Raw genomic sequence first — 26,660 nt, forward strand, 5'->3', positions numbered from 1 at the left:
ATTCTAAGATACGACAGATTTTTTCCAGCAATTGGTTACCTGTTGTAATATGATTTGTAGAGGCATACAATATATTTTGATGTCGGTATTAGGTATATCAATTATATATAATAGCCTATATAGCCTACATATAGGCCTTTATAGGCTATAGCCTAGCCTATCCTCGTTTGGCCATAATAGCCTATTCTCGAATAGCTATTCGCTATGGCTGTGGGCTATATCCTCGCTGCAAGAGGATATAAAATCACTCTTCACTGACGGACCAGTAGCCTATGTCTCCAAGGAATAGTGGGTTTTGGATCGCTTTATCGCCAAAATCGAGGATGTGGAATAGCCTACCTGAACTGCGAAGATGAGCTCGCTGACATCCAGGCTGATTGATTCACTGTCAAAGAAATACTTCCAGGAACAAGGATTTAAGAAGTTTTGGAGGATTGACATGGGACCACGCATCGCTCCAAGCCTCGACCAGGATCATACTCCCGTTTAGTACGACTTGGGTAATTTTTTTATAGGGTGCCTTTTCCGTCCCCAGTACAAATCATGTTGTATTTTGTCTAAATTTGGACAAATACTAATTCCATTCGTTTTTTCATGTATAGTCAGTTTGGTTAAAGACGTAAATGGGATTTTGCCATGTCCCCAGTGTTGTTCATTCAACGTCAATATAAAAAGTAACTAATAAAAACATATACATTTCCAAATATGTTATTATTATTTAATTTTCCTGAGCAATATATTGAATCAAATATAATTTTAATAAAAATAAAAAAAAAGATTGTACAAAGAATTAAGGTTGTATGTTTGTCCCTGCGGTCACTGTCCACCCTGTTGAGTTGTGTTAATGTCCCTTTAAAAAAAACGAACATATTTCTCAATCACATCACTCTCATGAGGTGACATCACATCAGTGGAGGGAAAGCTGTGTGATTGTCTACCTCTTTTACCATCTGATTTTTATGTTTTTATCAAGTGAGTTTAATGTGGTTGACCATAACGTGTTGTTAGAGCAAATTAAAGAAAGGCAGCCTGTTTTGTTTCAAGATGCATAAGAAAAAGATATTTAATGTTTTCCTCTATAGAAGGAGAAAGTTTACAGGTTCGTCAGACGCATCTGATGAGTCAAAGTTTCTCGCAAAGTGTCGATCATTCATTACATTTCAGTATTTATGCCCTCAGGTCCCTTCAGATAACAAGTTTGCCCTTAGGTGAGGTCTAGGCCAATCATTTACAAGGGGTGTGGATTTGTACATCGAGGAAGATGATGGGGATGAAGGTTAGGGGGGAATCTGGCCCTCCCTTCCTTACAGTATAACAAAAGTGAAGAGTGATGGCCCCAGGGTGAACAATGCAGGGCAATCACTCTGGTGTGACTCAGAATTGTCTTGAGTTTCCTAGGGTCAAAGACAGACTATGGAATACAAAAGGGTAATTGCATATATTCAAATGTATGGCACAGGAGGACAAGTAGAGAAAACAGGTTTCATTGTGTGCTTACAACAGGAAATCAGTTTCTATAGCTTGCTCTAGACAGTCAATTTACTGTTGTGAAGTTTGAATCTTAAATGTAGAAAAATGTCTTATTACATATAATAATTTTCTCTCACAGTGTCAACCCTGTTAGGCCTAAGTATTGAGGAGATCAATCAAATTGAATAATTAAAAAATAAAGTGTTTAGTGCAAATTAGATTCCTCATTAAGTATTCATGGTCATGCTAGGCATTATGCTAACAAAGGCAGGCTAAAGGCTAACTTTAACTCAAAATGTCCACCCTGTTAGTGTCCACCCTGTTTGTGTCCACTCTGTTAGCCCTATTCAACTAACAGAGTGTATTCTAAATAAAATACAATTTAGGTGCCTGAGCTTGGCCACTAGTTAGATAGGCCTCTAGCAAGTTAGATATGTCCTTTATATAATAGAACATTCAAATATAGGTAAATCAACTATTTATTTTTCGGGTTAGGGTTATGAAGTCCAAATGGCACCCTATAAAAAAATGACCCACTTACCTCTCAGAAACAGCCTTCAGCGCACTTGTTATAGTAATGAAATAAATAGGTTATGATAAATACATAGCATTGCAAGTTGTGTGCTATATCAGCTAATAAAGGCATACAAAGACAAATGTATGTCTTTTTTCCGTAATAGCCAATGGAAAGGGGGGGGGGGGGGGGTTCAAATTCCACTATGTGTAAGTTAGTGGGGCTCTGGGGAAGAAAGGTTGGGAACCCCTGCTATAGCCTATCCGTTATAATGTTATAGGCTATTTTATTTACAGTAGCCTATTTATGATTTTTGCCATAGGCGGTCTTATCAGTTATGCTGTGGCTGCGACGGATCGGGATTAATGAAGCTGCTAGGAGTGCTGCTTCTCTTAAGGCTACGAATTAAAGCCACGATTGTAAATAATGTATTTCCTCAATTGACAATAGCCTATAACAATAATACGTAGCCTAACCTAATAATGAAACAACTGGAGACAGACTAAGCTAGCCCCATTATGCTACGCTACAGATTTTGTATTATTATCAGCGGATCTGTTGTTATTATATGGTATTCACTGTGTTTTTAACTGTGTTGAGAATTGAGAGAGAGCATACACGGCATGTGTAGCCTATGTGATCAATAAAAACTTGAACTTGAATTCAAGCACATTCACATCATGTGTGTGTTCCATAGAGCTCCTAGTCACCCTGGCCCTGCGTCAGGTGTTGTCTCTGCTGGTGTGTGTAGTAACAGGTGTGTGTGTTCCAGGGAGCTCCTAGTCACCCTGGCCCTGGGTCTGGTGTTGTCCCTGCTGGTGTGTGTAGTAAAAGGTGTGTGTGTGTGTGTGTGTGTGTTCGTTCCAGGGAGCTCCTAGTCACCCTGGCCATGGGTCAGGTGTTGTCTCTGCTGGTGTGTGGCATCGGTCTGACCAGTAAGCTGCTAGCGGAGGACTACCGCGCCGCCACGCCGCTGTTCCAGAGCTTCCTCAACTACATCCTGCTGTTCCTGGTCTACACCACCACGCTGGCCGTCAGGCAAGGTACACACACACACACACACACACACACACACACACACACACACACACACCACCAACCTCGCTGTTACGTCCCCAAATAACATCCAGGGGATGAGGGGAGCAACATTCAAATGAACCAGACAAAGAAACAGGAGAATATGAATGAACCAAGAATGTATTGTATAACTTAAATAAACAGGTTTCTGACAAACACAGAAATAGTAAGTGGACCAGCCGGGGCTCGAACCGCCGATCTGCCAACCTTGCAATCATTAGACGGCAGCTCTACCTCCTGAGACACAGCCGTGCCCAGCTTTTATCATCCTCCCTTGATGATGTTCTCTCTCTCTCTCTCTCTCTCTCTCTCTCTCTCTCTCTCTCTCTCTCTCTCTCTCTCTCTCTCTCTCTCTCTCTCTCTCTCTCTCTCTCTCTCTCTCTCGAAAAGAAGTAACAAAGCACCGATGTTAAGGGTAAAATAAAGATATTTATTTGTGCCAGGACAATCATAGTTCTTTGGCAATAAAGAAAAGTAGAATCAGAACCAACCAACAAATGCCTCATAATAGCAAAAAAATGAAACTTTGGAAACAACAAACAAATGCTTCATAATAAATAAAAAAAGAAAACCTGTTTGCCTAAACAGTATATCATAAAAATTGCAGCCAGTTTTATATAGCACAGCTTTCTCACCCGCCATCCACTGACTTAAGCGAGGTACACACATAAGGATTTTCGGGCCGATGTTGGCCCGATTTTCCCCCTTCCGACCAAAGACAGAAAACGCCCGATTATCAGATGGCTCTAAAGATTTTCCTATAACAAAATCCTGTGGTGTGAGGTGTGTTAAGAGTCAATCTCTCCCGACAACCTGTTCGGAAAATGGTTGTGGCCGGCAATCGTAAATGACAAATGTGTTCAATACTTACGACCAGAAATCCTAGGGTTGCCAGATTTTTGGGTGGAATTAGCAGGTTTTAGACTGTGGTTAGGGTGGAAAATGTCATTGCCATCTGGCAACCCTGCTCGCGAGTCCGACTATGACGTGGATGGAATGTAGCCAATCAAGAAGTGATCTGACTTCTTCTTTTCGTTATTCGGCACTTTATTTGCCCTGTCAGTGTCGCCATCCAGGTTCTCTTCAGCGCTGGGAAGAAAATCTGCGAGCGTCGGAAAACAGTCATATTCCTGCCGATCGAGACGGGCACACCCCATCTGAAGTTTGGACTTGAAGATTATTTCTCAGATAAGGAGGATTTTTGCTCCTCTGTCAACTCACAGTTGAGAAATGGAGGAGTTACTAAACTAGAGGGTTTCAGATTGAAGAAAATAGTTCAAGACGTCAAAAAAGAAATGTGGAATGATGTTGGGCCAAAAGTATAGTAGGACAGGCTGGTTCCTGTGTGTTCTGTCTTGGTTTACATTTCTCACATCAGCAATTATGAGTGATTTCAGGGTTTCCACTCTTAATATAAATGGAGCCAGAGATGTGAGGAAGAGAATGAATTTATTTGAACTTGTTAAGCTGAAGAACATAAATGTAATGTTAGTTCAGGAAACGCACAGTGACACTTTAAATTAGACTGATTGGAGGAGGGAATGGGATGGAGAGGTTGTGTTAAGCCATTTAAGTAGGAATAGTGTGTGTGTGTGGGGGGGGGGGTGGCACTCCTTTTCTCCAAAAACTTTCTGTCAACATCTTATGTGGCGGAGGAAATAGTAAAGGTCAGACTGATGGTGATCAGAGCTAACTATGAGCGCTTTACTATTGTGTTTATAAATGTATACGTTCCCAATCTAGGACCTGCCAGAGTTCAGTTTTTAAGTGAGCTCAGCGTGGTTTTAAGTCAGTGTGAGCCTGAGGAGTTTTTATTTATAGGAGGAGATTTTAACTGCACAGAGAATGATCAGCTGGACAGAAACCATAGTGAACCTCATGCTCCTTCAAAGCGAGCCATGAAGCAGATGATAGAAGCCCAAAGTTTGAATGACGTATGGAGAGAATTGCATGACAAACACAGACAGTACACCTGGGTCCAAAGTAGAGTGAATCTTTATTCTATGGCCAGATTAGACAGCATTTTTTGGTTTAAGCATCATCTTAGTATTTTTAAAGGCAAGTATTTTTTTGTAGAATAATGCCTGTGAGTTTTTCAGACCATTCTATGGTGTCTTGTAATGTTTTTATTGCAAATGTAAAACACAAGTCTGCATATTGGCACTTTAACACTGCTTTATTATTGGATGTTCATTTTAAAGAAACATTTGTATTTTTTGGGAAAGTTTTTAGCAATAGAAAAAATGATTTTGCATCTTTGAAACAGTGGTGGGATTATGGGAAAGTGGAGATAAGCCAGTTTTGTCAACAGTACACTCTCAATGTCTCTCGTGATATTACCAAGTCTATGAGAGATCTGGAGACTGAAATAGTGGAGCTGCAACTTTCTGCAGGGTCCACAGGAAACCGAGGTTGTGTTGAGAATTTCAATACCAAAAAAAGCCATACTTGCAGACTTGTTGGGCACTAAACCGCTGGTTCGGTCTCGCATCCAGAGTGCTGCTCTGATGGATTCTCCTTCCAAGTATTTTTTCAGTCTGGAGAAGAATGCTCTGTGCTCAGACAAAGGACAGTTGTTAACTGAGGCCAATGAGGCTTCCTTCTGCAGTGGGCTGCCCAAAGTCTCAGAAGAGACCAATGAAGAGCTGGAGAGTCCTCTAACTGTAGAGGAATTGGATGTGGCTTTGCAGAGCATGCAGGGAAAAGCCCCTGGGATCGATGGACTCCCACCAGAGTTTTATAGACATTTCTGGACTGAGTTGCAGGGAGATGTCTTGGACTTTTTCAATGAAAGTTTTAAAGACTTGTTTTTGCCTCAGAGCTGTTGCTCTGTTGCCAAAAAAACGTGATCTCCAGGAAATAAAAAACTGGCGTCCGGTATCTCTGCTGTGTTCAGATTATAAACTGTTGTCTAAAGTCCTGGCCAATAGACTGAGGATTGTGATGGACCAGGTCGTCCACAGAACTCAAGCGTACTGTGTGCCCGGGAGATCTATTGTTGACAATGTGTCGCTGATTCAGGACCTTTTAGAAGTCTCGTCAATGACCAAATCACCAAATCATTTTTTTACTCAAACCCTGATAATCCTCGATTGGTTTTCTGTTTTGCATACGAAGCGTCAGTTATGAGGTGAGGGTTCAGAGTAATGTATATGCAAACATCAATCATGATGTAGTCAACCATCAGTCATCATGTAAATGACATGCTGTGAGCAGAAGCAGAGAAGCCCAAGGCAGCACAAGCATGGGGTTTGACTCTTATCAGCAACGTGGAAGGAACTGATTACTTCAATTATGGTAGCTATTGTGCCCTTTTGTCAACAATCATTATCAATATGTCATTACTCCTTCTCTACAGTCTAATCCCTGTATGTGTTAGACGTATACTGTATATTCAAAAGTATATTCAGGCGTCTATGAGTCCCTGAAAAGCAGAATTAGTTATTATTATTATTATTATTATTATTATTATTATTATTATTATTCATTATCATGACTCATAATAATTGTTCTTTAGGCCTAGATGCTGGTCTGGTTTCTTTGGACCAAGAAAAGGCGTTTGACAGGGTTGAGCACCGTTACCTGTGGAAGGTTTTGGAGAGTTTCGGCCTCAGCCCTGGTTTCATTGCCATGATTCAGGTTTTGTAAGACATTGAGAGTGTGCTGAAAATTAATGGTGGACTGTGTAGACCTTTTAAAGCAACGATGTTCGATGTCTGGCATGCTCTACACACTTTCTATTGAGTTGATGTTGCATAATGTTCGTTCACGTATTGATGGGCTGTTTTTACCTGATTTTAATCAGGTAGTCTGCTCTCCCTGACTGTCTTTCTCAATTAAAATGTCAATTGTAAAGGGCTTTATTGGCATGGGAAACATACCTCTCTCACCATTGCCAAAGCAAGTGTGAAGATAAAAAATAAAACTAAAAGAATGTAATGTACATACAGTTATACTAGAATAAATAAATGATTAAACTTATTTAAAGTCTTATGGTGGTTTTATTCCATTTGATGCCCTTTTCTATCACAACAGCTGACAAATCTTGCTGCTGTGTTTGCACATTGTTGTACTTCACCCAGCAGATATGGCAGTTTTTTGACTTTGGTCAAGTCCTTAAAGTCTTTTTGGGTGTTTGTGATCAGAGGGAAGTATGTGTCTCTGATGTCTTAGTACAGCTGGCAGGTGGTTAAAAAGTCCAGCTGTTTCCACCTCGTTTAGTGTGCAGTGGGTGCACAGTCTGGAGCCAGGTCTGCCTTTGGCGGCATCTCTCGATGGCGAGGCTGTGTTCACTGAGTCTGTACATAGTCAAGGATTTCCTTAGTTTTGGGTCTGTCACAGTACTCAGGTATTCTGCCACTCTGTTGTAAAGGTCTCTAGGCACAGAGGGAGGTTGACACAGAGGAATGGTGTACAAGATGCGTTTTTATTGAACGGTACACCTCAGCAACGCCACCGACGTGCTGGAGAGAGGTTTCAAATAATAAAGTCACTAAAATAATAATATTGACGTGCGGCCGGCTGCACACGTCACACCCGGCTGCTTTCCCTTCCGGGACTCGTTCGCAGCTCTTGACTCCGCTCCACACCCCCTTTCGGGATCTGCTCAGTCGTTGTTGCTGCTGTTTCGCTCAGTCGTTGTTGCTGCTGTCTGATTACTGACACTGATTTCTGTCCGTAATCAGCCCGTCATCCATCCTCCACCACAGTCTGGCTCCCTCTGCAGGCCAGAACACGCCATGCTCCCCACATCTGTATTCTCTGTTTAGGGCCAAATAGCATGGTTTTTGGTTTTGATTCTTGCCAATGTATCAGGTAGTTTTCTTTTTGTTTTCTCATAATTTGGTTTAGTCTAATAGGTGGCTCTGCTTGTGATTGTGAGAGTCCCAGAATCAGCAGGCTGAGGGGGCATCTTCCTAGAGTATCTCTGTGGGTAAGGGCTTTGTTGTGCGCATGTGGGTATTGTCCTAATTCTGCTCTGCATGTGTTATTTGGTGTTTTCCGTTGGATATGAAGAATGGATTTGCAGAACTCTGTCTCAATTTGGTGTTTGTCTGTCTCTCTCTTTCTCTCTCTCTCTCTCTGTCTGTCTCTCTCCTTTTCTCTCTGTCTCTCTCTCTCTCTGTCTGTCTCTCTTTCTCTCTCTGTCACTCTCTTTCTTTCTCTCTCTCTTTCTTTGTCTCTCTGTCTCTCTCTCTCTTTCTCTCTCTGTCTCTCTCCCTGACTGTCTCTGTCTGTCTGTCTGTCTGTCTGTCTGTCTCTCTGTCAGTCTCTCATCACTTATGGTAGAAATGAGTTGGATGTGATTGTTCATATTAATACATTGAGGTGGTTATTAATTACAGTGGGTTAAAGCTGATAGTAGATAGCGATTACACACACACACACTCACTCACACACACACACACACACACACACACACACACACACACACACACACACACACACACACACGGGGGGGGGATCTCTGCCTCAGTCACAGTGCGTTATTAAAGCAGAGCCATTCAGCAATTACCTCTGAGTTTTCTGATTGGGAGATATATTAAATACAGATAGACAGACACACACACACACACACACACACACACACCTACACCCCCCCCCACACACACATACGCTCCTCCACATGGTGCTAACACAGACTCCCAGCATGCGTGTCTCTGCTACAGTCCTCCATCTGGCACTGTGGTGTGTGTGTGTGTGTGTGTGTGTGTGTGTGTGTAACACAGTGCTGCTCTACTGTTGTTGTTGCCCAGAATACAAGATGGCTGCCAACATTGTCTTCTGTCAGAGGAGGGCCAGGGGGGGTTGTGTGTGTGTGTGTCTTTCTAAAGATGCCATTGGAACTGTGAATGTTATGTTTATATTTAAAGGAGAATAAATCCATTTATGTTGCAATTCTACCTGGACTGGATTACGATTTTGTTGGTTTGAATATTTGGATGTGCGTCAAAACCTCTGCCTTGCCTGGACGGGGGTTACTTAATTGTTTGAAGCCACTATATGAAATGTTTTGTTTACCTTTTTGATTTTGTCATGTATGTACCTTTAAGGATGTAGTAGTTTGGTCACCTACCTGATACTGAGCTAATTACCGTGAGTGATTGCACCTGGTGGGATGGCTTTATAGGTGATCAAAATGTGTGTTTGCTAGGTTATGGTGGAGCTCATAATGTTTTCAACCACACAGCATATCTCACAGATTTATTGCACAAGGAAAGTCAACCCGAGTTTGTTTAGTTTAATAAATTATTTTCCTTTTTGATTAACTACGACTCTGAGAGTGTTTTCTAAGGAGTGCGTGTCAGAATACCATTCACCATAACCTCAGTGACTTAGGCTACATTCATATTGCAGTGAAATGTGACCCAAATCCTTTTTTTGGGCGATACGCGACTCAGGTCTGATTTATGCATGACCGTGGGAACAGCGCAAGTCACATGAAATCTGACTTTTTAAAATCCGACCTGGGTCTCGTTCAGAGGTGGTATTACATCGGATACATGTCTGATATTTAGCAATGCGCCCGCCGTCTGAATTGTCAAGTCGCTTTTAATCGCTTTTACATCACTCTAGCAGGGTTGCCAGATGGGATTGACAATTTACAGCCTAACCAGTCTATAACCGATAAATCCAGTAGCCCATTCGGCGGTAACCCGCCTCATCTGGCAACCCTGAACTCTGGACGCACTTGCTCATATCTTGCTCATATCTTTGCCGGCTTCCGCTGCACAAAAACTTGAAAATGAATCTGGTTGTAACGTTATCATGTTATCCTATATATGTTATCATGTTATCATATGATATATCATGAATCTAGATATACTTGCAGACAGTATACAGAGTAGACCTGTATCCTACAAAGACACTTAGATTTAGTAGTATCTATCTACCTACCTACCTATCTATTTATCTACCTACCTACCTACCTATTTATCTACCTACCTTCATTCCACTTTATTACACATTTACTTTTTACTTTTTTGTCTGGATTGTTTGAGTTAATACCAAAGTCTGGTGCAAATTTCACTTGAATAGGCTTATTGGAAATACAGTTACTGGGCAAAATGTTGATGTTCAATACTTATTTCCCCCACTGTACCTACCTATTATCTACATACCTACCTGTCTGTCTGTCTATCTATCTGTCTATCTATCTATCTACCTACCTATTCACCCTCGGCACTGAAGTTAAAAGATTGAAAGAGAGTCTGTCTTGGTCGATGTGAGTGGTTGATTGAAGCTATTTGTGTGTGGTGATAACCCTCTCTGCCTCCCTGCCTCCTTTCGTCCCGGCCTCCCTCCGCTCTCCTCATCAGTCCTGCTAACTAGCTCCATGCTGACACCTCCCCCCCCCTCTCCCCTCCGCTCTCCTCATCAGTCCTGCTAACTAGCTCCATGTTGACCCCCCCCTCTCCGGTCATTCAGTGTAAATCTCAGTCTAATGGCTGTTGTGACGTTTGCAGGGTGAGGGCTCCAGTAGGGATCACTGGTCTGTAACAGGATCCTTGATCTAATACCCCCTTCACTCTAATACCCCTTTAATACCCCCTTCACTCTAATACCCCTTTAATACCCCCTTCACTCTAATACCCCCTTCACTCTAATACCACCTTCACTCTAATACTCCCTTAATACCTCCACTCAAATACCTCTTTAATACCCCCTTCACTTTAATACCCCCTTAATACCCACTTCACTATAATACCCCTTTCACTCTAATACCCCCTTCACTCTTATACCCCCTTGATACCCCCTTCGCTCTAATACCCCTTAATACCCCCTTCACTCTAATACCCCCTTAATACCCCCTTCACTCTAATACTCCCCTTAATACCCCTTTACTCTAATACCCCCTTAATACCCCCTTCATTCTAATACCACCTTCACTATAATACCCCCTTAATACCCCCTTAATACCCCCTTCACTATAATACCCCCTTAATACCCCTTTGACTCTAATACCCCCTTCACTCTAATACCCCTTCGCTCTAATACCCCTTAATACCCCCTTCACTCTAATACCCCCTTAATACCCCCTTCACTCTAATACTCCCTTAATACCCCCTTCACTCTAATACCCCCTTAATACCCCCTTCACTCTAATACCCCCTTAATACCCCTTTCACTCTAATACCCCCTTCACTCTAATACCCCCTTCAGACAGTCAGCACCGTTGGCTAAGTGAATGTTGAATGGCTTATGTGATTTATGGTAAACTATTGCTTTGTGTGTACTATCTGTGTGTGTGTGTGTGTGTGTGTGTGTGTGTGTGTGTGTGTGTGTGTGTGTGTGTGCATGTGGGTGTGTGTGTGTGTGCATGTGTGTGTGAGTGTGTGTGTGTGTGTGTGGGTCAAGTGGCTAAGTGAATGTTGAATGTTGAAAATCAGTGATTTATGGTAAACTAGTGTGTGTGTATCTCTGTGTGTGAGTGATTGTGTGTGTGGGGGGGGTAGGGGGGGAGGTGGGGTAGATGTGTCTGTTGGCTAAGTGAATGTTGAAAATCAGTGATTTATGGTAACCTATTGAATTTGTATTCAATCTGTATTTGTTTGTTTTAAATATAATAATACTGACAGTTTAGGCTACATTTGTAACTGACTGATTATTATTTTTTGCTAACTAGCTCCATGCTGACACCTCCCCCCCCCTCTTCCCTCCGCTCTCCTCATCAGTCCTGCTAACTAGCTCCATGTTGACCCCCCCCTCTCCGGTCATTCAGTGTAAATCTCAGTCTAATGGCTGTTGTGACGTTTGCAGGGTGAGGGCTCCAGTAGGGATCACTGGTCTGTAACAGGATCCTTGATCTAATACCCCCTTCACTCTAATACCCCTTTAATACCCCCTTCACTCTAATACCCCCTTAATACCCCCTTCACTCTAATACCCCCTTAATACCCCCTTCACTCTAATACCCCCTTAATACCCCCTTCACTCTAATACCCCCTTAATACAACCTTCACTCTAATACCACCTTCACTCTAATACCCCCTTAATACCTCCTTCACTCAAATACCCCCTTAATACCCCCTTCACTTTAATACCCCCTTCACTTTAATACCCCCTTCACTATAATACCCCCTTAATACCCCTTTCACTCTAATACCCCCTTCGCTCTAATACCCCTTAATATAATTAGGCCTAATATATATATCTAATACCCCTCATTTATTGTATTTAAAATTATGACCTATTTTTATTTTAACATTTTAATTGTCATTTTATTGCATGTTTTTATGTAAAGCACTATGAGTTTGCATTCAATTGTATGAATATGTGCTATACAAATAAGGCAAAGGCAAATGTATTTATGTGTGTGTGTGCGCGTGCGTGCGTGCGTGTGTGTGCGTGCGTGCGTATGTGTGCAGGAGAGGAGAACCTGCTGGCCATCCTGAGGCGGCGCTGGTGGAAGTACATGATCCTGGGCTTCATAGACATCCAGGCCAACTACCTGGTCATCAAGGCCTACCAGTACACCACCCTGACCAGTGTACAGGTGAGTCACTCTGGATGGGAGTGTGTGTGTGTGTGTGTGTGTGTGTGTGTGTGTGTGTGTGTGTGTGTGTGTGTGTGTGTGTGTGTGTGTGTGTGTGTGTGTGCGTGCGTGTTTGTGTGTGTGTGTGTGAGACTGACAAGGTTGAAGAGACGTTGGAAGGAATGGACGGAGGGAGAGAGAGAGATGAGAGGGGGATGGAGGGAGAGAGAGATGAGAGGGGGATGGAGGGAAAGAGAGAGATGAGATGGAGGGAGAGAGATAGATGAGAGGGGGATGGAGAGAGAGAGATGAGAGGGGGATGGAGAGAGAGATATGAGAGGGGGATGGAGGGAGAGAGAGAGATGAGAGGGGGATGGAGGGAGAGAGAGAGATGAGATGGAGGGAGGGAGAGAGAGATGAGAGTGGGATGGAGGGAGAGAGAGAGATGAGAGGGAGATGGAGGGAGGGAGAGAGAGAGATGAGAGGGGGGTGGAGGGAGAGAGAGAGATGAGAGGGAGATGGAGGGAGAGAGAGATGAGAGGGAGATGGAGGGAGAGAGAGAGATGAGAGAGGGATGGAGGGAGAGAGAGAGATGAGAGGGGGATGGAGGGAAAGAGAGAGAAGAGAGAGGGGCATGAAGGGAGAGAGAGATTAGAGGGAGATGGAGGGAGAGAGTTGTAACTGATTAGAGGTGAGTCTCACAAAGAGCAGATTGATTTTCTCCCCTCTCTCCCTCCCTCCTCTCTCTCTCCCCCCCTCTCTCTCTCTTCATTTCCTCTAATCTCAGCGGTATCTATCATTTCCCTTCCGTCTCTTTCTCTCTCTCCCTTCTATCCGTCTCTCTCTCTCTCCCTTCTATCCTCCGTCTCTCTCTCTCTCTCCCTCCTATCCTCCGTCTCTCTCTCTCTCTCCCTCCTATCCTCCGTCTCTCTCTCTCCCTCCTATCCTCCGTCTCTCTCTCTCCCTCCTATCCTCCGTCTCTCTCTCTCCCTCCGTCTCTCTCTCTCTCTCCCTCCGTCTCTCTCTCTCTCCCTCCTATCCTCCGTCTCTCTCTCTCCCTCCTATCCTCCGTCTCTCTCTCTCCCTCCTATCCTCCGTCTCTCTCTCTCCCTCCGTCTCTCTCTCTCTCTCCCTCCGTCTCTCTCTCTCTCTCCCTCCTATCCTCCGTCTCTCTCTCTCTCTCCCTCCGTCTCTCTCTCTCTCTCTCCCTCCTATCCTCCTTCTACATCTCTGTCCCGTTCCCCCTCTCCAGTCTTCTGTCTTATCTCACTCCATCATGGTTGACCCAGCTGGGGGCTGACACACTGACAAGCATATGGATGGTCTGACACACTGACAAGCATATGGATGGGCTGACACACTGACAAGCATATGGATGGGCTGACACACTGACAAGCATATGGATGGTCTGACACACTGACAAGCATATGGATGGGCTGACACACTGACAAGCATATGGATGGGCTGACACACTGACAAGCATATGGATGGGCTGACACACTGACAAGCATATGGATGGGCTGACACACTGACAAGCATATGGATGGGCTGACACACTGACAAGCATATGGATGGGCTGACACACTGACAAGCATATGGATGGGCTGACACACTGACAAGCATATGGATGGGCTGACACACACTGATTGATTGATTGATTGATTGATTTGGGTAAAAAGTACAGACAGTACATCCCAGAGGATAGCACGTAAAAGCGTACTGTAACACTTGTTTCCAACGTGGTCCTCGTTGGTAGACAAAACAACCAAGACAAGAACATACAAAAAACAATGCACCAAGAAACATACAAAGAGCATATATACCACAACATACAAGATACAATCAGAATACAGTTTTCACATTCTTTACAACAAAAGTGCTGCGTATGAGTGTGTATGTGTGTAAGTGTGTATGACTATGAGTGTGCGTGTAAGGCTAGGTGTATAGTTGAAAAAATCAAAGCCTAATGCCTGTGGAAAACTTTCTTCCAGAGATGTACCTGACCTGACCAGTAAAAACATTTAGAGATGGCGCTACCTTAACTGTCAGAGGGAGACTGTTCCATAATAAAACCTCTGAATAATAAAAAGAGCTCTGAGCGGCAGTGCTGTTCACCCTAGCCACTGTGCAAGAGCGTACACTGGCTCTAGTATTATGCTCATGCCGGGAGTGCACCATCCCAACTTGACTGCTCAGGTAAGCTGGGGCAGTCCCATTTATGAGCCTGAACATAAGTATCAGCTTGAGCTGTTCGACACGCTGCTCTACTGGAAACATGTTGACTGCTCTAAATTCAGGTACCCCAATCTGGGTTCTGGAGGGAACGTTCAACATGTAACGGATTATGTTATTTTGACTATAAATTTGACTATAATGTGCACACTAGAAAACGATGGAGCAGCGTGCTGTCTGATGTCAACTGGTCTGACTCTGAATCACATTCACACATGCCACCAAAGCGACTTTCAACCGAGTCATATTTCACTGGTTGCACAATACATGGAAATGTACAAATAAATGTACACGATACAAAGTAGCTAGTTTGTGTTCAGGTTACTAGGCAACAGTCCAGTTGAACAGTCCCGTTGCGGAACTATTTTTTCTTGACAGAGCCAAAATAAATGATTAAATAAACAAACAAATCATAATCTGTTGTCACTTATTACTGTTAACTAATAAATTGCGCTGTAGAACTGTTGTATAAAAGCAATATCACACTCGAGGTCGTGTGTTATACTGAATATCAGCACGGCTGTGATTGTCTTCGGTGCAACCTGCGACCGAATCACAGCCGTGCTGATATTCAGTATAACACACGACCTCGAGTGTGATATTGCTTAATTAGCCACTCCCTTACCAATGCATTGACATACATTAGAAACAGTAATGGACCCCTGGGGCACCCCACATGTCACCCTGAAAGGGTCCGCTCAACATCACAAATCTGAGATCTGTCAGTTAAGTATGATTCAAACCATTTAACTGACATCTGATTTAGACTCAGACACCTCAGCTTAGAGAAAATAATATGGTGGTCCACAGTGTCAAAAGCCTTCTGTAGATCCAGCATGATATGCAATCCAAGTTATATATGGTCAAAGAAGTGTATAATACATGTGTCTGTAGAAAATGAAGTTCTAAAACCTGACTGATACTCATATAGTAAATCATGCCGATTAAGGTAATCATGAAGTTGATTAAAGATCATTTTCTCAATTATCTTAGATGTTATGCTCAAGATAGACACTGGCCTATAATTTCCAACCTCAGCCATGCTGTTCTTTTTGTTGAGTGGGAATACTCCAGCCTGCTTTAGCTCTCTTGGGAAAATTCCATATTTGATTGATATATTTACTATATGAGTAATAAGACTGGCTGTCACCTCTGCACTATCTTTTAAAAACCTGGCAGGGATGCCTTCCAATCCAGTTGCCTTATTGGCACTGAGTAAAGACAACATTACCATCACTTGTTCCTCAGATGCATAACACAAATTAAACATATCATCAACAACACTTTTACTTTGTAAAAAAAAAAAAAAAAAAGATATACCATATTTTCCTGTACTAGCAGGAAGCTTAGAAACAAGAGATGCAGCAATAGTAGTAAAAACATAGAACGTTGTCAATGTTGAGGCCAATGTTACAAGATTTGGTCTTAGGTTTGTTTGAAGAACCAATATCTTTTAAGACTTTCCAGAGATATTTTGGTTGGTGCGCATTTTCATTCACCAATTATATTCATCAATATAGAATTGTGACTTGGCCTTCTGAATCTTGTAACTAGCTTGGTTTCTGCAGCTTAAAAATGCCTCATGGTCTGTTTGGAGCTTAGATCCTTTGAGTATTGTCTCATTGAACAGACTTTTGCTTTCCTAGATTGACCTTTGATTTGGTAACCTGACGAGTACAAAAAAATCATTTTGTGGTCACTGATTCCAATATCTAACACACCTGACTGACAAATCTTTGCAATGCCTGATACCAATATCAAGTCCAAAATGACTCGCTATCAAAACACACCCTTGTTGGTTCTGTTAAGCTGTGTGAGGCCAAATAATTTATTTAAGTTATTCAATGAGGCTGATCTGTTTAGGAGGTCTGTAGCAAACACCAACAAGGAAAGGTCGTGTTTTAGGGAGCAGGGAGCAGCCCAAATAATTTCCAGTCCCATTGTATGAAAATCGGGGTGTGGTTTCAGTGTTTCCTCCAGGATTTTTCACATTAGTGGCTGGGTGGTGAGTTTTCGCGCGCATAGTGCCCGCGCATTTTTTCGCGTGCACGCGCATGAAACGCACACTGGCGCTCAAAACAAAGACATAATTTCACCAAAAACTAGAGGGTGGCAAACTTTATATATTTTTTAAATAGAGGTTAAGTCATTAAAGCCGAGCAGGGGATTTTATATAGAAGGTGATCAAATACCAAGATATCCTACAGCTGCAGCAGAACATGCGGAACGCGCATACAGCACTGAACATCGGTTACCGTATAATATACATGTGATTGACAGATACGCCCAAGACACTGACACACACAGAAAGATCATCAGCTCATCGAATATGAAGTACACGAGAGATAATCAGCTCATCGAATATGAAGTACACAAGAGTAGAGTACACATGGAACCGGGAACGCGCATACAGCACTGAACAACATCCGTAGAATATAAACTTGTGACTGACAGTCACATACATACATACACACACACACACACACACACACACACAATGACAGATCATCAGCTCATCAATACGAAGTAGGCCTACATGAGAGTACACGCACAAAACCGACTAACGTTACTCACTAACTGTTTACACAAGTAAAATCACAGTGTGACAGATTCGGTAAACAACCAACAGCAAGGTAATGCATCAGCTGAGTTAAAGAAAACCAATTCTTACCTTTAATGACAGCGACATGAACCCTGTTTACCCGTACCTCCGCCGTTCTGTTCGTGATGATTTTAGAGGCAATAGATTATTTTTGCCCCGTGCATTTTGCCCTGTAATTAGACCATGCGACCACACCTTGTGTCTCTTATTGTCCAAATGTTCCCTGAATTTTAGCTGCATGTTTTTCCAGCATGTAAATCCGTTGTCAATAAAAATTTGACTCCCCTTCTTTCCCTCTGCCAATACTGTGTCGTTTATGACATTTACCAACGTTTATGCTATGAATAGTTCGAAGCTAGCGTTAGGCGCGAGGCTGCTCAGTTAACCCATTAGCGGGAACATTATTTGTTTCACAAAATAGGCTGATTTAGTTGACCATGAACATCAGAGACTACATTACGAATGTTCATTAAAATACTTGTATACTGAGCACTGGTATAAGAACATGAACCAGAGAACAGCAGTAAATGCAATAACCCACAGTCGTCGCTGATGATGTTGCATTTTTTATTAGGATACGGGATTAAAGGCACCGGCGATGGGCGAAGAGAGAGAGAGGAGAGTGATTTCCTAAAATCCAAATGTCCCGCGAAATTCGGACCAATCACAAAACTGTTTTGCAAGCGCCGCGCGCCTGTTGAGAGCGATTCAGTCTCGATTGCAGTGCGAACACAAACGACGAGGTTAATTGCAACATTGTAACATATTGTAATTTACTACACCCTAAATCGTAACGAAATGTAGGTCTGGAAGCGGCCTAAATCTAGCTTCAATCTGCTTTTTTTCTGTTCTCCGGTCATAATAACTGAATGAATTAGTGGCGGAGCCCGCCACGATTTAATGCATATAGAGGACACACTGGGTTTGAAACATATATCACTTCTAATGAACAAACATACCCTACCTCCATTACGATTTCGATCCCGTCAAAGTATGATGTAATCCAGATCAATCTCACTGTCCAGCACAGATTCATCTAACCATGTTTCAGACACAGCTATCACTGCAGCCTTGGAACGGGCTGCAATTTGGTGTAACTCATCCATCTTGGGAACCAGGCTTCTAACATTCACATGGATGAGATGAAACTATGGAGCTATTATAGTGCTAGCAGAAATTGAATTGTATTTGACAGATCTGAATTGTATTTGACAATTTGTCCCACTCAAAATATTTAATATATTTACCAGGAGAGATTTTGAAGACTCTGTATAACGATCACTAAAAAATGCAAAAACCAAGGAAAACACAGTGGCTGTAGTTGAAGTAAAGTTTATTGCACACTTCACAAGATGCAACAAACAGTGAGCAGCGCTAAGGAACACACAAGCGAACAAGCGGTCCCCAACACATACTGACCATCATGGCTTGGTTCAGCCTTTTATAGGGCCCATCTGGGGTGCTATTTTTGTAATGTGTGTTCATTAAACTGTTCTAGGATCACCCGTCACCCCTTATCAGTTTGTCAACCCAGCTGCAAGGCCAGATGATCTCACTAGCCCACCCTGTCTATCAAAAGCATACCCAGCCCCTTTATGCAAACTAGACTAGTGCTGCCTCTTATGGAGACACGGATAACTACTGATATTAAATAGTTAGATACTAAACCATATTAGATACTAATACTAAGTTAGATTAGTAATGCTATCGTTTGGGAGGTGAAGGACGATACATTTTTTATTGTCAAAGCGAAGGTGAGTGCTAATTAACTTTACCTAAACGTTACCGTTGGTTCTATGGGTGGTCAGTGTAGCTGTGTAGTGTGGCTAACAGTACTGACACGGCACGGAAGTAATATTTTGGTGCAGATAACACACAATATTGTGATAGAAATGTAATATACACATTTTCCCAATGTCAGGTAAACCATTCTTACACTTTAAATTACCCACCATTGACAGTCTGGGTTTCTGTGGAGAAGGTTGTATTCACAGCCACAGCATAGTGGAAACGCCCACCTGACGGGCAAAAGGCACTTTTTGCGGGCAAAACCCACGGGCAAAACCCACTTTTTGCGGGTTAATTACTTTGATTTCCCGTGGGTTAGGAAAATAATTCCAACGTGTCCGGATAGAGTAGAAGACAGGGAATCCAACACTATTTGAATGGAGTCGATCCTCCACTCCTATCACCGTGGACACAGCAAGGAGCGAATTCCCGGATATAAATATTCCCTCGCCTCGCTGACAGTGGGAGTTGGGAGTTTCGTCCAGCAGCCGGTGAACGCCCGGTTGATCGAGTTTCATATTAAAAGTATATCTTCTCGGGGTGTCAGCGCGGTGGTTAAGGGCTCAAAATGACCGTATACTGATGGTGAATTTAGCAATAATAGTCTTATGTTTGTACCACCTCCATAACCGGTGTTATTCACGGGAAAAGCCGGTCAAGGAGGCACCCTTTGCAGGTCAATAACTTTGATTCTCCGGGGGTTAGGAAAATAATTCCAACGTGTCCGGATAGAGTAGAAGACAGGGAATCCAACACTATTTGAATGGAGTCGATCCTCCACTCCTATCACCGTGGACACAGCAAGGAGCGAATTCCCGGATATACATATTCCCTCGCCTCGCTGACAGCGGGAGTTGGGAGTTTCGTCCAGCAGCCGGTGAACGCCCGGTTGATCGAGTTTCATATTAAAAGTATATCTTCTCGGGGTGTCAGCGCGGTGGTTAAGGGCTCAAAATGACCGTATACTGATGGTGAATGTAGCAATAATAGTCTTATGTTTGTACCACCTCCATAACCGGTGTTATTCACGGGAAAAGCCGGTCAAGGAGGCACCCTTTGCAGGTCAATAACTTTGATTCTCCGGGGGTTATGATAATAATTCCAACGTGTCCGGATAGAGTAGAAGACAGGGAATCCAACACTATTTGAATGGTGTCAATCCTCCACTCCTATCACCGTCGTGTATCTTGATAGTTCTTCATGGGTGAGGTGGTCTAAATAGTAGGCAGCCATGTTGAGCGATGTTGCTATGATACTTTTTGCCCGTCAGGTTGGTGGTTGCTAGGGAAGAAACCACGTGACTGAAAGCTATGAATTGGTGTATATATATATATATATATACATATGGTGCGATTTGGCCACTCACTGAGTATATACTGCATACTGACTACTAAATTCATAATAAGTATGCCAATACCAGCCGACTGCAGTATGCATACTGCCTCCCAGAATGCATTTCGCACTGGCCGGCAGCGGGGAATTAAAGATACCTTAGATACCTTCATTGCTGGGTTCGACAGAAACGTTGGAAGATATCTTTATCTAGCTAAAGTAACTAGCTTACTTTATTGTTGTCTTAGCAGTTGGTAAAAGAACAGGATTCAAATAAATATATCAGCAATAACATATCGTGGGCTTGCTACAGCAAGCACAATACAACTGAACTTGAAGCTACACTACTGGGACCATTCGTGACTGGGCTACAGGCAGTCAAATACTAGGCGAACGTGTGTGTAAGACACGAATAAACTTGGATTTCATGCATTTCAAGTGGCATCTTTGTAATCATGACGATGTAGTCATGCTTTACATGACTACATGTAGCCTTTTTGTGTCTTTTTATTATTATTACTCGTTCTTTTCAGTTTGTAAAGCGTCTTTGAGTGTCTAGAAAGGCGCTATATAAGTCTAATGTATTATTATTGTTATTATTATTATTATTATTATGTCTAAGAATGTTAATGTTCACCATGTTAATTCCCAATATAGTGAAAATACCATCGCTCATCCGTGATCAGACATAGCTGAGGTGCTGCAGCTGAAGAGTATCAAATAGAGCGTGAAAAAGCAGCATCTGCACACTCAAATCTGTGCAAAAAACTTTTTGAGAACTTTTCGGTCTCCAGGCTATCGGACAATGTAAACAACAGCTGTATGATGAGTTTGTATGACGCAGTTTGCCGAGACTGAAGAGACACGCAATGCATTTTGGGGATCTCTCTCGTCCCCCCACCCCCCTCCTCCCCCCCTACCCCCTCTCCTCCCCCCACCAACCCCCCCCCCCCCCTCAGCTCCTGGACTGTTTTGTGATCTCTCTCTCTCGTCCCCCCCCTCAGCTGCTGGACTGCTTTGTGATCCCGGTGGTCCTGCTGCTGTCCTGGTTCTTCCTGCTGGTGAGGTACCGGCCGGTCCACTTCCTGGGCATCGCGGTGTGTCTGGTGGGCATCGGCGTCATGGTGGGGGCCGACGTGCTGGTGGGCCGGCAGCAGGGCCAGGGTGAGTACACACACACACACACACACACACACACACACACACAGGGGCACACACACACACACACACAGTCACACACACACACACCCACACATACAGGGGCACACACACTCACACACACACAGTCACACACACACACACACACACACACACACACATACATACAGGGGCACACACACACACACACACAGGGGCACACACATGGGCACACAGATGCACACCTACACACACACACACACACACACACACACACATACACACAGGCAGGCGGGCAGACAGTCTTGTCTATGTATGGAAACACTGCCAACACTCACCCGAGTACAAAGTGCAGAACTTGTAACGGTTATTTATTTTACAAATTACATTGTTTACAAAAAGTTTTGTCGTCACTTTCAATAGCGTCAAAAAAATACATACATACATACATACACAAGGTCATGGGGTCAGCAAATACAGCATATAAACATACAATCAGTACAAAGAATCACCATCTTCATTGGCTAAATAATCGCACCATTTTTCCCATCGTTTTTCCCCCAACTCTTTCTGAAGCCTTAACACTAGAACAGCGACGTTTTTTACCTACTTTTCAAATCACACGACCACTCTTCACAATGGGGGAGTGTGTACTGACGCACAAAAATCGCTGGATGGCGATGTCACACAAGAAGAGAAAATTACAAGATCACTAGGCTACCTCTAAAAATGTCCTATGCGCAGAGAAGTGGGGAAATTATTAGCACAATCTGATATGAAGCTTGAGTCAGCTGAAAACGAACTACAAATTAAATGATACATATGGAGAGGAGATTGATTGTGACTGCGGGAGCTTTACTAATGAATGAAAGTTGATTACCATTATTAAAAAAGAATAGTAATAAATATTGCAATATTGTGTTATCATAATTATGAGCTTCACAGTGATAAAGTATGTTTATTTGTCGTGAAATTCGCCGGTAACGTCAGCCTGTCAGCCCCTGCAACTGCTATATTATATGTTATTATATGGAATGGCTGAATATGTTCATTCTTTTTATTTTGATTAGATTATATAATTGTATTTGGTATAATGACAAATAAACTTGAAACTTGAATGATCTCACAGGAGCGCGTGCATGCACGGTAAAGTGGAGAGGAGATTGATCGGGACTGCAGGAGTTTTCATTAGGCTACTAATGAATGATGGTTGATTATTATAATAAAACAAATAATAGTAATAAATACATTATATACTGTAGGTCTATTATAAATATCCGTTCGTTATATAATATTCGTTGATGATTACATAATCAAATGTAGGCTACTGCAATGACTTTCATTACTACTGCTGCGAGAGTTGAGAGAGTTGAGTACAACTGAGTACAACCTTTCTGGTGGGGGATGGTTTGAAGGGCTTGTTGGATGAATTGGCATCCTTTGTGTGGTGATCGGAAACGATCAAAAAGAGATAATTGAGAATAAGATGACCCTCCCCCATGCATCAACCATTACATCAAGTGATTGTAACTCACTTTAGAAACTAGTTCTTAGCCTACACGTTTATTTGTCAAAAGTTGCCTCGCTGGAACGAGACAGGCGCGCTAGACTTATACCTTTCTTCTCCTTACTTTCCTGTCTGTCTTCACTATATCAGTTCAATAAAATGAAAACTATATGAGTGGGACTGCCCCACTCAGAAAAAACATTATACAACAACATTATATACAAAAAATACAATACAATACTATCAATATCGCCCTCTGCGCTGCGGGCTATGTCTTATTGAGTCATCTGTATTTGGAACACGAGTTGACTAGCTGGAACGAGATATATATGAGATATATATGGTACATTGCAGTCGCACGCGCCCGTCCCGCTCCAGTTCTAGAAGATCGCCGACATCATTTTATTTGATGTACACATTTCACGGCAAGAGAATTCCGATTTGTGGCAAGAGACAGTTTATTCACCCAACAATTGTTTGACAAGACACTACCTCTAGAAATGCATAAAGTTCCAGAGAAACGGGGACAGAACAGAGAGTCAGCTGCTCTGTCAGCTTATCACCTTCGGTTTTTGTGAACGGGGACGATCAGAAAGAGATTCGTTTACCACAAAACAAGGAATGCAAAATAATGAGGCCATAACTGTATTCAAATAGAAGTCATTATCACTATTAGGCTACCGAGTATCAATCTCAATGGCATTCAATTGTCAGGATTCATCTGTGATAAACAATTGCCTAATTACATCCCATTGAATATGTTTGCAATCTGCCATCCCGTAGCCTATTTATAATCATATTTTTCAATATACCTCCATAGCAGTCTGCAGTCTGCTATGGACGTAATTTCAAACGATTTTGGTCGACAGCGAAATACATTATCAATATCTTATTATCGATTGTCAACATACTCTATCCCTTCTTCTCCTTACTTTCCTGTCTGTCTTCACTAAATCTGGGACTGCCCCACTCAGAAATATCCGTTCGTTATATCGTTGATGATTACAGGCATAATCATCGCCGACATCATTTTATTTGATGTACACATTTCACGGCAAGAGACAGTTTATTCACCCAACAATTGTTTGTTCACTGCACAACATGAACACAGTGAGGATTCAAACAAACTAAATAATTAATACACTCTGCAATTGGCTACTACAATGTTGCCAAAATCAACTATCCAAATATGAATCTGCGTATATCTATGTACAACCTTGTTGTAGCCTATTATTATCATGGTCGACATGAGAATTGTTGGCTACTTCATATCATAACTGAACATTCATATATATAGCCTATTGCATTATTTGAAAATTGACAGCGCTGTACATAGTGTCATTCAATGCACAAGCACGTAATTTCAAACAATTTTGGTCGACAGCGAAATACATTATCAATATCTTATTATCAATTGTCAATATACTCTCTCCCTTCTTCTCCTTACTTTCCTGTCTGTCTTCACTATATCTGGGACTGCCCCACTCAGAAATATCCGTTCGTTATATCGTTGATGATTACAGGCATAATCATCGCCGACATCATTTTATTCGATGTACACATTTCACGGCAAGAGACAGTTTATTCACCCAACAATTGTTTGTTCACTGCACAACATGAACACAGTGAGGATTCAAACAAACAAAATAATTAATACACTCTGCAATTGGCTACTACAATGTTGCCAAAATCAACTATCTAATGTTCGAAAACGAATCTACAAATATTAATCTGCGTATATAGGCTACAACCGTCTTGCCTGTTGTGTATTATTATCATTGCCGACACAGGTCTAATCATAACTGAACATCTGATAATAAGGTGAAGGGCAGTATTATTCATCTTTACTTTATTGGGTGAATAAACTCAATATGAATGATTGTACAGTTGTCTATAGGCAAGAATGGGCTGAAACAATGACAGTTACAGTCTCGCTCAAACTGTAGCGAGATTAGGAGACTACTAATTGTAAATAGTAATGCACAATTATGGTTATTACTGGTGGCCTGAGGTGGTCCAGTGGTCTAGCACCGTGGTCTACAGTGATATACAAAAAATACATTATATACAATATTATAAATATCCGTTTGTTATATAATATTCGTTGATGAACTACTTTGCTGCGGTAGCTATGCATGCACCACACAACTTGATAGGTACATACTGTGCAGTGTATCATTCATAACTGTACATAGGCTACACATATCATAATATCTTATCACTATTGCATGGAACTTGGGTGAAAAAAAAAACTCAGCTCCAACAAATCTGAAGGGATTGGGAGACAACTGTACAGTTTATCATTTTCATAACTGTCTGTACATATACATATCTTATGTATCCCTATTGCTATATAAACACATTATGTAACATACTTATCAGTCTTATCCACTATATCTAATTCAGCACTAAAGCCTGAAGTTTGAGCACAGTGTGTGTCCCCTTGCTACCTCTGCTGATATAAAAGAGAATTGCAGCCGAATTCCAAGGCAAATACACAGGCACACACAGAAATACTGCAAAATCGCTTTATACTAACTCGATTTTGAAAATGTAAAGATGCTGGGTGGTAGAACGCACATATCTAGGAAAAGTCATGAAAGGAGGGTCCTGACATTTGATCGAGTGCAAAGGTAGCATTTTTTTTGTACTCACTGGTGCCCGATGACACCTCACGGCTTTCCTAGTGTTAAGAGTGTTTGTCCATGGGAGTAAACTTACCCAAAGATCTGTCACAGCATTTTGACATTAACTATAATTCTATTAGTAAAAAGATATATAGTGATCTTCGTGGGTGGGCCCTGCTCCCTCTTGACTTTGGTGGCAGAATCAGGACAGTCAAAATGAATATTCTCCCTAGGTTACTGTATCTTTTCATATCACTTCCAGTAGAAATCCCTCTGAAACAATTTAGAGAATGGAACAAACATATTTCACGATTCATTTGGGATAAAAAGAGACCAAGGGTGAGATTTTCCACTCTTCTGCTGCCGCGGGGGAGTGGGGGCATGGCCCTCCCATCTTTAAGGGATTATTATCTGTCAGCACAATTGAGACCCCTTGTATATTTGTGTAATCCTTCATACGAAGCCAGGTGGAAGACTATAGAGTTGTCACTAATAGATGCACCCGTGCAGGCGTTGCTTGGCTGTGCCGGCAGGGAAAAAGAACTATTGCAGACAACGAGCCAATGGGTGAACGTATCACTTAAGGTCTGGGTAGAAGTGGTTAAACGTTTCCAACTCCAAAAAGAGATCAAACTGCTTAGATGGCCGGCATAATGATCCTGATTTTATGCCGGCATCACAAGATGGTAGATATAGGCGATGGGCCTGTTTAGGTATCACCTCCTTATGCAAGATAGTCAAGCAACGGGAGCTTGCCTGTTTTGATGATTTACGTCAAACATATGGGTTGGATAGGACAGACTTTTTCAGGTATTTACAGCTCCGTGATTACTTTTGTAAAGAGGTAAAATGTTCTAATCCACGAGATCCACCCATGGTTGTTCATATTTTTATTGAGG

At 42.2% G+C, this 26,660-nt stretch overlaps 1 protein-coding gene across 1 annotated transcript in view; it reads left to right on the top strand.

The window, feature by feature from the left end:
* slc35f1 (solute carrier family 35 member F1) overlaps window positions 1-26,660 on the top strand; it is a gene marked incomplete at both ends in the record, with an annotated part of 110,061 nt that overhangs the window by 60,311 nt on the left and 23,090 nt on the right. The window contains 3 exons of the mRNA XM_080537320.1: window positions 2,852-3,027; window positions 12,430-12,557; window positions 21,495-21,654. Of these exons, the coding sequence (XP_080393446.1) occupies window positions 2,852-3,027; window positions 12,430-12,557; window positions 21,495-21,654 (464 nt within the window). The remainder of the gene's footprint in view (window positions 1-2,851; window positions 3,028-12,429; window positions 12,558-21,494; window positions 21,655-26,660) is intronic.

The sequence above is a fragment of the Nansenia antarctica genome (assembly GCF_963989245.1).
Source record: "Nansenia antarctica genome assembly, chromosome: 1".
Taxonomy (NCBI): Eukaryota; Metazoa; Chordata; class Actinopteri; order Argentiniformes; family Microstomatidae; genus Nansenia; species Nansenia antarctica.